Raw genomic sequence first — 13,671 nt, 5'->3', positions numbered from 1 at the left:
TTTTGCACGGTTTTAAGATGCTCAAAGTATGAACTTCAAGTTATTACACAAATGTGCTAGACAGTGTTAGTAAATGTCACTCCAATAAAGATTTCATGCACTTTTTTCATTTCCATTTTTTAGTCCCTAATATCGCTTTGGTTGCCTTTAACGAAAAAATATGTTGTGCAGTCGAAACCTTTGTGTAAGTCAGTCAGGTATCTCCTACACAAATGAACATGTAAGCTAGGATTGGTCCTTGTTTGGCTTGAAATATTTGGTTGATACCCTGGTGGATAAATTGTTACGAATGAATAATGCATAGTTTTTTTAACCCAATTCTGTCATTTCTACACCGTTCACATTGTCTTGTTCATATCTCCAACTGTTGCCTATAAATTCTGTCATTCAAAATGTCCATCCCCAGGAGTCCTTTTAAAACGTATTCACAGGGGACGCGACCTAATTCAGTTTCTATTTTTGATTGTAGACTTTACGATAAAGAAAGAAATGTTCTTTTCAAATGTAATAATGAAAAATTCCCATACTTTGAATATTTAAACGCAACGGATAAATTCATATTTTTGTTGCGTCTAGGCAACCCTTGTATAAGAAACATGATCTGTTCATACATCTACATATGTACAAAGACTCTACTGGATTAGCTTAGCTTATCACTTTCGTCTACCATGTATGTTTAAACCATGTACTGTATATATTTCACTGTATATGTCACTTACATGTTAGTTAGGATTATGTTAAACGACCTGTATCTAGCCCCTCGGAGCACGAATGTACAATAAAGGTCTTCATTCGATTCGATTCGATTATACTACTACATTATAATACTACCACTCAGCGCGGTTAGAGACGTAATCCATGTGGCTAGCCCCTTTCGTGAATGGAATTTTGCACTAGTAGGTCTAAAGAGGTTGAATTGTTGATGGCAATTCCTCCAATGTGATATCACAAACAGTTACATATCCAAAAATGTGCAAGTCTTAAGACTACATGTACGTTGAATAAGCAAACCTTAAAAAAAGTTACATAATCAATCTCATTTCCCCATGAACTGTGTTGTGGTTGTGTATTTCAAAATCGAAAAACACTGGACTTTCTTCTTGTTATGAAAAGCAGTAGTAGCTTTAACAATTTGAACAAGAAAGTACATTTCTGCCGCAAATAATTACCAAAACAGTATGTACCTTATAGTCATGGTCAAGGAATATAGCACGGATATGCCGTAACATTAGATTGTGACTCACATGGCTTACCGTGTAGTGATGCTGAATCAGATGTAAGTACCGGAGAGAAGCACAATTACCCTCTGGAAAACGGTTTGCACTATGGCAAGGTACGGGACGCATTCACCAATCAATCAATCAATCAATCAATCAATCGTTCGCGGGCATCAGTGTATAATGCATGGCGGCTGCAGTCATGCATAGGGCTCGCCAGGCTGGTCTTTCATCAATTATGCATATAATGGTCCTCAAGGCCGAATGTGGTTCCAGGTTTACTGGCCAAACCCTTGAGGACTTTGAATTATTAACTACATCTTGACCACACAAGGGAAAATTAATGGTTAGTTATTGGTAACTCTAGTTTGGAAGATAGTTTCTTTCAGATTGAAGCGCACATCTGAGACCGATTTTTATCCCTCGGTTGTCCGTAAACTCCCAATTTTAACTCAAAGCAAAGGGTAACTATATACATCCCCCTCTCCATGTATATTATTTTGGAAATCAAGTTCGGCATTGTATTTCTAACTTTAACATTTAGAGAATATTCTCAAACGTATGAATACTTTAATTGACTCGTTGTTTGCTTGTAAGTTCAAACTTCAAACCAGATTGGTTCCTAGTGGTGATAATCACACTGTTATATTGAAGGTCATTAATGTGTTTTTTTTGTTTCCAAGGAGATGAGTGTCACAATTCATGATCGAGGTGGAGTTTGCGATGCTGTCGCCAGGTGTCGCTGGTGTACTGCTGTAGGTACATGTATGTGCCATAATGTGTGCGTACGTCCTTGGGACTGGACCGCTGAACTCTGAGAAACATTCAAACCATTCTGGATTGAATTGTTGTTGCATTCATATTTCTATAAACTAGCTCCTATAAACCTACATCAAAATTAATTCACCGGGTTACATAAATAAGCCTAAAAACAGTGGGTTTGAGATATCTCTAGTGCAGCACCTCCCACGTATGCACAGTTTAAATATACAGGCTCGAAGTGGGGACGTTTGGTTGGAGAGTGTTGGTACGTATCTTTTCAGGGTGGCGGAATTATGTACCCTGGTGGAATAATATCAGTATATGTTATATCACATGTAGTAATCCTCGCTCCTGATTGGCTAAGACAGATTGCTATGCTCTAATCGAATTCTAAATTTTAAACCTAATTATAATTCTTGTTTATCAAAGTTCCCACGGAAATTTGGTCTCCAATTTAATAACATAAATGAAGAAAGTGTTAGAGGGCAAGCCTTGTCTGGACAGAACAATGTGTTGAGCACTCTGTTAAATCGCTCGGTTACAGCTAGGTCACCACCCAGGTTTACTGAAGCAGAAGGAATGGACAAACAGGTTAGACCACTTCTCGGGCATAAGGCCACATGTGACGAAACAACACTGCAAGCTACATGTAAGATCGCTTAAGTTGTCGACGTCCATTTTCGTCTCACAGGCGGGAATAAGCTAGTTCGGAGTTGCTACTACGCATGTGCAGTGTCAAAGGTGAAGGCCCCGGCTTGTAAACAGTGCTTGCCTGGACATTGTCTAAATTTGCATAACACCTGTCTAGATTTGCATAACAACGCCCCGACTGGCTTTGTTCACGTCTCGGGGGCCTTCACCTTTGACACTGCACATGCGTAGTAACAGCTCCGAACTAGCTTATAATAGTAGTATATTATTTCTATATCTTTGAGGAATGAATGAAGGAATGTATTTTACTTCTGTCACCGCATGTAAAGTGTTTGAAAAACTTCGTATCATAGAATGTTATCAAACACAGGTACTTGTTCATTTTAGCCAGAATGTGGATATCGTGGTTAATTCTGTTTAAAATGAATGAATGAACTTTATTGGCAATCGTACATGCTACAATCGTACATGCTACAATGTATGGCAAAAGCTATCAAACAACAACACGTATGACAACAGCGATTAAACAGCAATATTAGTAGGCTAGTGCATTCTATATTTGGAACTACAAAATATCATAGATTGCAGTATATGTGTAACCTTCTTTTGTCTAGCGTTGAATGAAGTACCAATGAATTATTAGTCTCTCTCTCCCTCTCTCTCTCTCTCTCTCTCTCTCTCTCTCTCTCTTTATATATGTATAAATGAATATATATACATGTAAAATATCAGTCTGTGTACCAGATAGGGTGAAGTGTTTCTTATTATAGTGGGTATAGACTATCTAAAGTGACTAGAACAGTTTTCTACCGTTAGTGACAGAGGCCTTCATTCTTTTGGTTTTCAAATACATCGCGAAACGCCCGGAAGTTACTAAAATCCTGTTCCCGATGTGTATGTAGTTTATTCAGGCAGAATCCATGTACGTGGGCAGGTGGGGTAGTTACTGTGATATACGTGACCAGATTATCAATTACACGCTGTGCATTTGTTGTGTTAAACTAGTTTTCCGACGTTAGGGTCCAACATATTGCTTTATCGATTTTCCCATTTTCCTTTGTATTTTACAAGGGACGTGTCAAGCTAGATCAGCGTGGTTCAATACTCCCATTGTAGATACCGGCACACCCATGGACGGGTGGGCGCACGACGGGCTCGCCGATGGGGCCACCACCGCACGGAAGAGGGAAGCTGGGCGGGACAATGTTCAACCCCTGCCGCTGAGTAACGGACCTCGCTACGGTGGTAGACGGGGAAGTTGTGACGGTGGTGACGACCTTGGTAGTGTCAGGGGACGTGTATCTGCTGTACCAGGTGAGCTAGCGTGCTTAGATACGGTGGGGTCGTTAAGGTAAGACAGACATTAAGCACAAAGCTTAATATTCAATATTAGACATACTAGCCTATTTCCTTTAGTAGCTTCAAAAACGAAGATAAATTTGAAATATATCTTTTGATGATGCGTTTACTGCAGAGGAATAAACAGAAACATCAGTGCCTATCTTCTTGCAAGGTCAAATTAAGGTTGAAAAATGATATAGTATACGTACAGCATGTTGCTATCTTTGTAACGAAAGAATCATAGATTACTACATATTTCTCCATTAAGCTTCAGTCCAAGAGGGTAGACTCTGACAATGATAAGAAAATATGCCATTGGAAAATAGATGCTATGGCCTCATGTGAACCACTGATGTCTATTTTAAGCATATCTATTGCGTCATCTTCTTGCACTTATGTAATATTTCTGTATCAATATATATCTGGACACTAGAATATAGCGCTGTAACAGAATTATGTATCATTGCGATGGTATATATCTACCAATGCTTACTGCGAAGCAAATAACTGAATGAGGCCCAAAGATAGCGTGCCTGTTAGATATGCCAGAAATGAATAATTTAGAGCGTAGATTAGCTCATAGTCAAATTGTTTCATGAATGCCATTATTTGTTGCAAACACGACACACTAATAAACGTTAGAATGTATATATGGCATTTGCATGTTTTGGATGTAATTGACTTGCGTTCTAAACTCAAACTGAGTGGAGGGAAAATTGAAATGTTCTGTGGATATTAAAGAGGCGCCATGTTGGGCAGGTTGTGAGTGATGGGGGTGTCAGTAATGCCGTCGATAGGGACTGTTCGTGTGTGACGCCGGGGGTTAAGTGAGTCGAATGTGACAAGGGATGGACCGTTATTGGTCTTGGGTTGGTTGAGATGTGCCTAGTTGTGAAGGGTGAGGGATGGGGTAGATGGGGTAGTGTGAGAGGGGGTGGGGTGAGAGGTAGGTGAGGTGAAAGAGGTGGATGAGGGGTGGGGTGGGGTGAGAGGGGGTGGAGGTGAGAGGTAGGAGAGGTGAGATGTGGGGTGAGAGGGGGAGGGTGGGGTGAGAGGGATGGGTGAGAGGGATGGGTGAGAGGGATGGGTGAGAGGGATGAGTGAGAGGGATGAGTGAGAGGTGGGGTGGGAGGTGGGGTAGGATGAGAGATGTGTGTGTATGGGGGGGAGGTAGTGACAACAATGAGCCAGGGGATAAGGACGGACAATAAATTATTCTACCCTCCAATCCAGCTCACATGGCTATATTATAAGAGCCTGTATGCTCAAAATGATAAAAATGATCAATCCGAACAATCCTTCAGGTCCCTGACCCTTTGCCAGGTTCACACGTAATGTTCAATATTGATTTGAACACAGACAATGTGGGAGGGGGGACGACATTCATAATAGATGCATCAGTTAGAGTGTGAGACAAACGTGTCTTTTTACTGCTCAGCAATGATTTGGATCCATTGATGCTTGCCACACGAGGGTTTGCGGATTCGATGGGGTGGTCTACTAGGTGGGCTAGTGGGGTGGGCTACCTCAGCATTGTACCCTTTCTGGGCCTCAAGGCTATGCATGGGGGTTTGGCCTCTTATGGAATTTCCTTGAAGAGAAACTGGGTCAAGCTGTGGGTGGGCTAGAGGGAAGGCAACAGCTGATCATATGGCAGGTGGGGGGGGGGTAGATGTCAGCAATGAACTCCACCAAGACTGGTAGAAAAGCCATTTATCATAAACAAACTTCTAAGTACTCAGTATACAATAGGATGTAAGGGAAGAGGTACAAGGGGAAATAAGCTGGAAGTTGGATAGGGCAGCTAGGGAATGAGAGAGCCTTTGTTTGACAAAATTCAAAACATATGTCTCACATTTAGACTAGAATGTACCTAAATGCATGTGCTTGTATACAAATGTAAAATGTATTTGTGATTATGTGTGTCAGTACATGAGCGTGGGTCGGAATGTTGTGTGTGTGTTTGTACAATGTTTAGTGTTGCTTTTGTTGCTCATTTCTTTCACAATGCTACTGTCCTGTTGGCTTGGCTGAGCAGTTAAGGAACAGGGAACATGGTCCTCCATGTTTAAAAATCTAAAGCTGGGGATAACAAACTCCTGCACGATGTAAATGTACGCTCATTGCTCACCTCCACCCCCCACTGTAGCATCCCCAAAGCAATATGATCAGTTGCATTCCTTCCGGCCCACCCACAGAGTGACCCATCTTTTCCTCAAGGCAATCCCATAAGAGGCCAAACCCCCATGCATAGCCTTGAGGCCCAGAAAGGGTACAATGCTGAGGTAGCCCACCCCACTAGCCCACCTAGTAGACCACCCCATCGAATCCGCAAACCCTGCCACACGACCGGAAAATCATTTTATCATTTCTTCTTCTAGCCTGGTCACCATTTTCGACATGTCGGCTAGGGTGTGTTTTACCGGGCCCGGCTGCTAAGCATTGTCCTGTTTCTGGCAACCTGTCTTTTAGCTGAAGCTATCGTCGCTTCGGGAGCGAGCTTATAGTTACTGAGATCAACCCCGTAAACAACCCTCGTGTACGCTAATATACCTAGGCGGGCGGGCATCAATCACAGCACCGTAGAGATACCCTGGAGCTCCCGATCGTGTGGGTACGAGGCTATCCTTCTTCAATAGGGATTACGATTTATAAAACAAACGAATAAACACTGCTGTCCATATCGTACCTGAAACGAACGGTCCCTGAAAGCCCCCTGCTCTACGGTCTGTCGGTTTGTGGATTGCCATATTGCACTATATCGAGCGTCTGAGAACCCGGATGTACAGCGACTCACCAACCATATTGGCTTCCGAGGAATTCATGACCACACTGGAGTCCTATAAATAGAAATATCGGATATTGATATTGCTAGGATTAATGTATTTGAAACATGATCCAATCCAGTTTTTCAAATATAATGTTCACATCGTTTAGCTTTCGAATACTAGTATTTTTAACGCATTGGTAGATTTAAAATACATTTTAGTATATCCGATTTCTCAATGTTATTATCTTAAGGAAGATTAAGACAATTATTTATCATTTAACTCTAAAGCTGTATTGGTTGTATTAATGTTAATACCAATTGCAAACGCTGTTTCAACAAGAAGAGTTCGGAAAACTCATACCTCCACGAAATGGTTGAATTATGCACATGGCTCACACATTTATATGATATTTGCCTGCATATGTACACCTAACTTACACATGTCACAAGTATGAAATTCCTATCATTCGATCACAAATATCCGGAAACACAGACAGATAGACAGACACACCAAAAAATGCCTCGGATCCATTTTTCCTTGAGGTAATAAAAGGGTAAAAACTACATGTGTTTTCTCACGGTATCTGTATAGCCGATGTGGTCGCCCTTTGGCATAACAGTACACCAGTTTTGCGTGCACGCGTGGCGACAGCAGCTGGTTGTATTCCTTTTTTTTTACACTGAATGACCTGTCACATCTAACCTTCGCTTATGTCATCCCTGGGCCTGATACGGGTGTTCTGGACCGTCTGATAACTATCCGTATCACATGAGGTTCTAGAGTTGTATCACACGGGCTTCCATAGAATATTTCGAATGCATTTCGAGTGCGCCGGTTGCGCCGCCGTCGAAAATTCGAATACCGGATTCGGAGGTTGGAATCAATGTTGTTACAGGTTTTTGTTGTTACAGTGTTTTGTTCGAGGACACAAAACTCGCTCAACTTCTGGCGAATTCCGCATTGAAATGTGTGCTTTCTCGGGTGGGTATGACATAAATAGAATACAACACGGGGTATTCCGTATCATCCGAGGTACCAGCCCGACCGCGGGTGGGATCACATATCTAACTGGTTGACTTCTTTCTCCTCCCAGTGCGAAGCGGCCTGCTGACTGCCGATGACCTGAGCCCGACCTTACGGGAGGAGGTCCAGCGGGCCTACATCTATCACGGGTACAGGGTCAACCTCACCACGTGGGAGTGCATCAAAGGGTTTGTGTCTTTTATTACAGGTTTGCGCAGCAAAACCTTTGTTGGATTCGTTGGCATGTGTGGTGGCCGCCATCTTGATTTTGTGACGTCGCAGGGTAGCTATACCATTTCATTGGGAGGGGTGTTTTTTGGGGTCGCTGAAGCGTTCTCTCTATCTTTGATAAATCGGCACACAACTGTCACACATTCAACTCAAATAAAAAGAAAAATTCATTACCAATTCATTCTTATGAAAAGGCCCCGTAATCGCTAAAAACTAACATAGCAAACCTGAAATATATGTAGCACAAAAACTTAACTCTAGTTCGTATGAAAGTTCATCTGTCTGACCTTTGACCCTCTGCTGACGTCGCAGTTCCGCTCAGATTGAGCAAGGAGGTTTAAGACGTAACAAATAATACTATGTGCTACGAAAAAAAACACACATTTGAAACACACACGTGCACGTCAACATTGCTATTACACTCTTAATTACATGTATTATGTACAACAGTAACAGTAGACTTAACATTGATGTAGTCCATGTCTATCCAATATTTTGTACATTTTTTGTACATTTGGATAGATCATCAGTTATGAATATTGACAGATATCGACAACAGATAGATAAATAGACAAATGAATAGATAGATGGATGGATGGAATAAGCCCATTCGTAATTCCGACTACGCATGTGCAGTGTCAAAGGTGAAGGCCCCTGGCTTGTAAACAGTTCTCGTCTGGACATTGTCTAGATTTGCATAACAACACCCAGACGGGTTTTGTTTACGTCTCATGGGCCTTTACCTTTGACACTGCACATGCGTAGTCGGAATTACGAATGGGCTTATAGATAGATAGAACTTAATCGATCAATCAAGAGAGGCTGAGCCCTCTTTTGTTGATAAACAACCGAGCCTACACACACTTCCCCCACCCTGGGGTTTACGTGGATAAACATATTAAAAATACAATGCCTGTGATTATGGGATATATAACTCTTTAAAACAACACAAGTGTATAGTCACCTTCTCATAATGCCCCCCTCCCCCATCAACTTCAAGTGTGTGATAATAAAGCCAAAATTCTACTCCTCAGCCTGTTTGTCCTGTCCAACGAAACTGTAAACATATGGAGCCACCTCCTTCCAACGGTCTACTTCGTCGTTCTCTTGGCAAACGAAGGAAGCCAAGAGGAAGGATACGCTCGCAACGTCCGACTAGCACAGGAGATATGTGCAATAGTAAGTAGGACCACTAGGAGGCGCTCTTGCATGGATGCCAGTGAAGCACCAGCAAACACCATGCACCAGTTTAGTTCCACCTCAAAACACAGGCTACTATTAAACCTGTTATAGATATTGAATCCCGGTAGGAAAAATACATCTTTGAACACAAAATGTCACACAACAACAGAAGTGAACGAGTTGCGGATGATGATAGGATTTTCTCAATACTTTTATTGCAGCATATCGAGATTTCCTCTTTCTGTCTTTCATTCTAGATTGGCTTGTTTGGATCGACGTTGTGCCATCTGATGTGGGGGCACAAATGCGACAAAGTTCGTCGTGCTTTCCTTGCAACTGATGTCGCCACATTCTGTATTGCCGTGATGGGTTCATACATTGTTTTCCTCCACTATGGCTTCTATTGTTTTCCGGTGAGTGTTACGTCATTTCCGGTTCGTATGATGTAATATCCGGTCGGTATGACTGTAGTTTCAGTATCATAAAACAATACATACCAAATATATGTTTTTACAGGTAGGCGAAAGCAAAACCTATTGATTAAGGTCCGCCCACGGGCGCCGCCATTTTGTTCTCATCATCAGGCTAAGGTGGTGTATGATGGGAATGGTCGTCGCCATTTTGTAAACAGGTGTGATTTACAAATATTTCCCATGACAATTGCAGGGTTGCAGTCTTATTTGCAGTCTTTCTGTTGGCAAACATCTTTTCTATCTACCGATATGCGTTTGAACCAGAAAGTGACAAGAAGAGAGAGGAACGGCTTGTACAGGTAATAGTTACGTTATTATTATTTTTTTCAGAATTTTTTTTCACAGTGCCACGTACATAGAACAATATACCCATTTTTGCATCTGGGTGGAGTGAGGAAAGTCGTGTCAAGTGCCTTTCCCAAGGGCACAGCATCGGTGGTGTCAGGGGTATTCGAACCCGGGACCGCTTGGTCACGGGCCGAACACCCTGCCGTTACGCCTCCACAAACATACGTTACTGAGGGGGTCATGTCTGCAAAGTGACTTTATGAGGCAAATTCTTACGTTTGTTATTGACAAATTAATTTGTTCTCCAACTGAAAGATCATCGAAAATCTTCGACTGGTTTCCCCAGTCAGGGTCAGGACTCAGTAGCGACGAAAGTCACGCATTTCGCTAGCACGGAAAAGTCTTGGTTCCGTTTTAACCCAATTTGACATACATTCTGGCGCGATAGTGCCGTTTTTCTGCTCGTTCTTTTCTGTTTAGGGCAAACTTGAGTTGCTGTCGTCCTTTTATGCAAATGTCCCGGATCTGTGACCTTTGAACCCACGCGAGCTTTATCATCATCATATTTGTCGTCCCCAAATGACCCCGCGAGGGGCAAAGTAGGGGGAATAGCTTGTATTGCGACTTTCGCTGGCATTTTACCAACTCAGATGAACTTTCCTGCTAGTAAGTCCCTATATGTGCATTGCCTGTGTACATGCAGACATGCCGGTAACAATGTTGTTTTCTTTTCAAAATTTCACACAGGCGGCATGTGTGGGGTCCTTTCCCTTCATCTCCATCTTCCACCTGTTCCTGGTTCTGTCTCCGGATTGGTACACACTCCACATGACGGTAAAACATTCAACTTGAAAATGATGTATGAAAGTTCATCCGTAACGGTAATTGGCATTATCATATAGCTAGATGTCATCGATCAATCAAAACGCTCCATTTATGGGTCATTCTTTTCCCATATAAACCCGCTTTTGCGGGTCTGCAATCTTCATATAAACCCGGTATACGAATTTTCGACAGCGGCGCATCCAGAACACTCAAAAGACAGTCTAAACATCATGTGGAAGCCCTAGTGATGCGGAACACCTGTATCGAACGTTTTTGCGGTCTAGGTATGACATGAAATCAAATACTGCACACAGTACTACTAACCACTATATGAACAATGGCTATATGATAATAACGTTAATGACCCTCTTCTATACGGTGTGATAAGACATGGTAGTTCCTATAACCACCTCATAAACCGCTTCGCGACCTTATCACACTGTATAAACCTCAAGGCGGGTCATTAATCCTTCATTATGTCATACCTGGGCAAGGATAACGTTCGCTACGGGTGTTCCGGACCGGTCTATATTTTACCGTATTGGTTGAGGGATAGCTGATAGCCCCTGATGCATATGGCCTCTTTTATTCCTCTTTAAAGATAGAAAGAAATCCTGCTGGTTTTTTAAATACTGTGACTTTGTTCGAAGTCATTTCCACCCGAGAAGGATCATGTGACTGACTGAAAGCTTGCAGGTAAATGATTTACTACGTGTACGGAAACAGTATTTGAATTATTCATAACTCCAAAACATATCACTATGAAATAGGTCTCACTGTCTGAATCATGAAAATACATATTACTTCGATAGAAGATGATTAATGTGCCAAAATGAAAATTCTGGTAGCTTTCTATGTAACTCACATATGTGTGTTTTGATGTTATTTTCAGACCTTACTTAGGATTTTGGTGAATGCCTATCTCGCCGGTGTAGTCGCCATGGCGTTTTATGGTCTTCATATTCCCGAGAGATTCTTCCCAGGTAAGACAACAATCTTGAGACATATCCTATTACAAGACGAGATATCAAAACTCGACGTTTTACTGCAGTACCGTAAGAAGTCACTAGGCGGCCAAAAATCTATCATTTTGAGTTCCCATCAAGACCTACCCACATACTAAATATCCACACAATCCATTCAGGCCTTCTCGACGTATGCTCCATCCACATGCAAACACAAACGCTACCAAAAACATTACTTTCTTGGCGAAGGTAAATATAATATTGTGATGAATGCATCAAGTGCAGTTATTGATTTGATTGATTGGTTGATTGATTGATTGATTATATAACTAGTATAAGACTGTCTACTATGTAAGGTACCTAGTGGGGGTAGGCAAAAGTTTACAGCTTTGAAGGTTACGTATCAAACTTTTAACATCTTTGCTCTTTCCATCACAGGAAAATTGTGGTTTGCAGGATACAGTCATCATTGGTGGCATCTTGTGGCCACCTTGTACCAGCTGGGCTGGTACTATGCATGCTGGGAGCTAGATGACGTCATCCAGAGGGCGTCGCCATGTCTAAACTCTTGATCTCAGGGAACCGAAAACAATATTACAATCTGTTGCAGCACTGATTAGTACTTTAGGTGTAAGGTATGACACGCACATCATTGTTAGAAAAACATACGCTAGATATACTAACAGGAATCGTAGTGTTCCTTTATCCTATTACACAGGAAAAATACTTTGAAGCAATATACGAACACAAATGATATATTCAGCCCACTCACACGTGCACCATTTGCATGAATGGACCTTGGTACACGGACCCTTTCCCAACAAAATAACCGTAGTCGCACAGAGAAATGCACTTCACAGAAACTACTACAGATACCAAAGTAGACAAATATCATCTGAGATACAATTAAACATAAATCTTCTCATGACATACATGTACATACATGTAATATGATAGTACTATTAACATATCTAACAGCTACTCATACCTCATTAAAGCTGGTTTAACGAGTAGTTAAAACAAGACCCATGGAAGCTCGTCCAGAAAACAGGATAATATGAAAAACATTACCTTCATACGCATGTAAGCAAACAACAGTTTAGATAGCACAGAGCATTGCACTATACACGTCATTGACTTGGTAGGAGTGAAATCCAGTTGCAATTACGACATGATATTAACAATAGATACAAAAATTGCACCAGTTCATACAAACGTTAAAATGTACGTCTCTTAAAAGCAATAAAGGTGCAATAAGTAGACAAAAGAATAAATATGTGTTTATGACTAAACGTATTGCGTTGTCTCTCTATAGTATATAGTCCGAGTTAACATGTAGAAATAATTGTTGCTCGAGTAACATTGACAACAGTACATCAGAAAGATACAAATATCAATACATTTATATCATAATTCAAATAGTCACACATTACTTATTAGTACTTCGAATGATATATTACTCAAACAATGTGTTTTTTTTGTTGTACAATGATGATCCATTCCTGTACAATATTAGCAAACCATTTGACCTATTCAAATGGACGACCCTTTTATCCTTAACAGTGTACTTTCAGGGGTCAATTTTGGCCAGCTATAAACAGTTCTTCATTAAAACAGCAGTTGCACAAATCGCACCAATCGTTATCGAAGGCTGAGCTGTTTTCACAAATTTTGAACTGATATACTCCAGATTGTAATCGTCTAGCCATTGTTGTCCAAAAGCAGAGTCGGTGTACCGGTAGCAGAGTCGCTAGCGCCCCAGAAAATAAGAAAGTAGTATCATAGCATGTTCAGTTTTGAATGATATCATTTGAAATTTTGATTCATTTCATACAAAAAATGATCCTACTATCATACTTCTTTCTGACTCGCCCTTGTACCTACATTGCGTACTCTACAAGCAGAGGTTCGACTCCGACTGGTGTTTGACGTGATTAAGGCG

At 41.3% G+C, this 13,671-nt stretch overlaps 2 protein-coding genes across 3 annotated transcripts; both read left to right on the top strand.

The window, feature by feature from the left end:
- The first annotated feature begins 3,506 nt into the window (after positions 1-3,506).
- On the top strand, positions 3,507-9,734 carry LOC136420689 (progestin and adipoQ receptor family member 3-like). Of its 2 annotated transcripts, XM_066407762.1 has the most exons (4): positions 3,511-3,944; positions 7,836-7,953; positions 9,031-9,175; positions 9,436-9,734. In XM_066407762.1, the coding sequence occupies exons 1-4, from the start codon at positions 3,761-3,763 to the stop codon at positions 9,625-9,627; spliced, it is 639 nt and encodes a 212-aa protein (XP_066263859.1). In that variant the 5' UTR covers positions 3,511-3,760; the 3' UTR covers positions 9,628-9,734. The 2 variants fall into 2 exon arrangements, with proteins under 2 accessions (XP_066263861.1, XP_066263859.1); XM_066407764.1 differs by lacking the exon at positions 9,031-9,175 and having other exon boundaries at positions 3,507-3,944; positions 9,436-9,611.
- A 127-nt stretch (positions 9,735-9,861) lies between these two features.
- On the top strand, positions 9,862-13,021 carry LOC136420692 (progestin and adipoQ receptor family member 3-like). Its single transcript, XM_066407767.1, has 4 exons — positions 9,862-9,950; positions 10,687-10,773; positions 11,657-11,747; positions 12,168-13,021. Exons 2-4 carry the CDS (start codon positions 10,768-10,770, stop codon positions 12,299-12,301), a joined length of 231 nt encoding a protein of 76 aa, XP_066263864.1. The 5' UTR covers positions 9,862-9,950; positions 10,687-10,767; the 3' UTR covers positions 12,302-13,021.
- Positions 13,022-13,671: the final 650 nt, after the last annotated feature.

This window comes from Branchiostoma lanceolatum, chromosome 15 (genome assembly GCF_035083965.1).
Source record: "Branchiostoma lanceolatum isolate klBraLanc5 chromosome 15, klBraLanc5.hap2, whole genome shotgun sequence".
Taxonomy (NCBI): Eukaryota; Metazoa; Chordata; class Leptocardii; order Amphioxiformes; family Branchiostomatidae; genus Branchiostoma; species Branchiostoma lanceolatum.
This window is presented reverse-complemented; position numbering and strand designations above follow the sequence as displayed.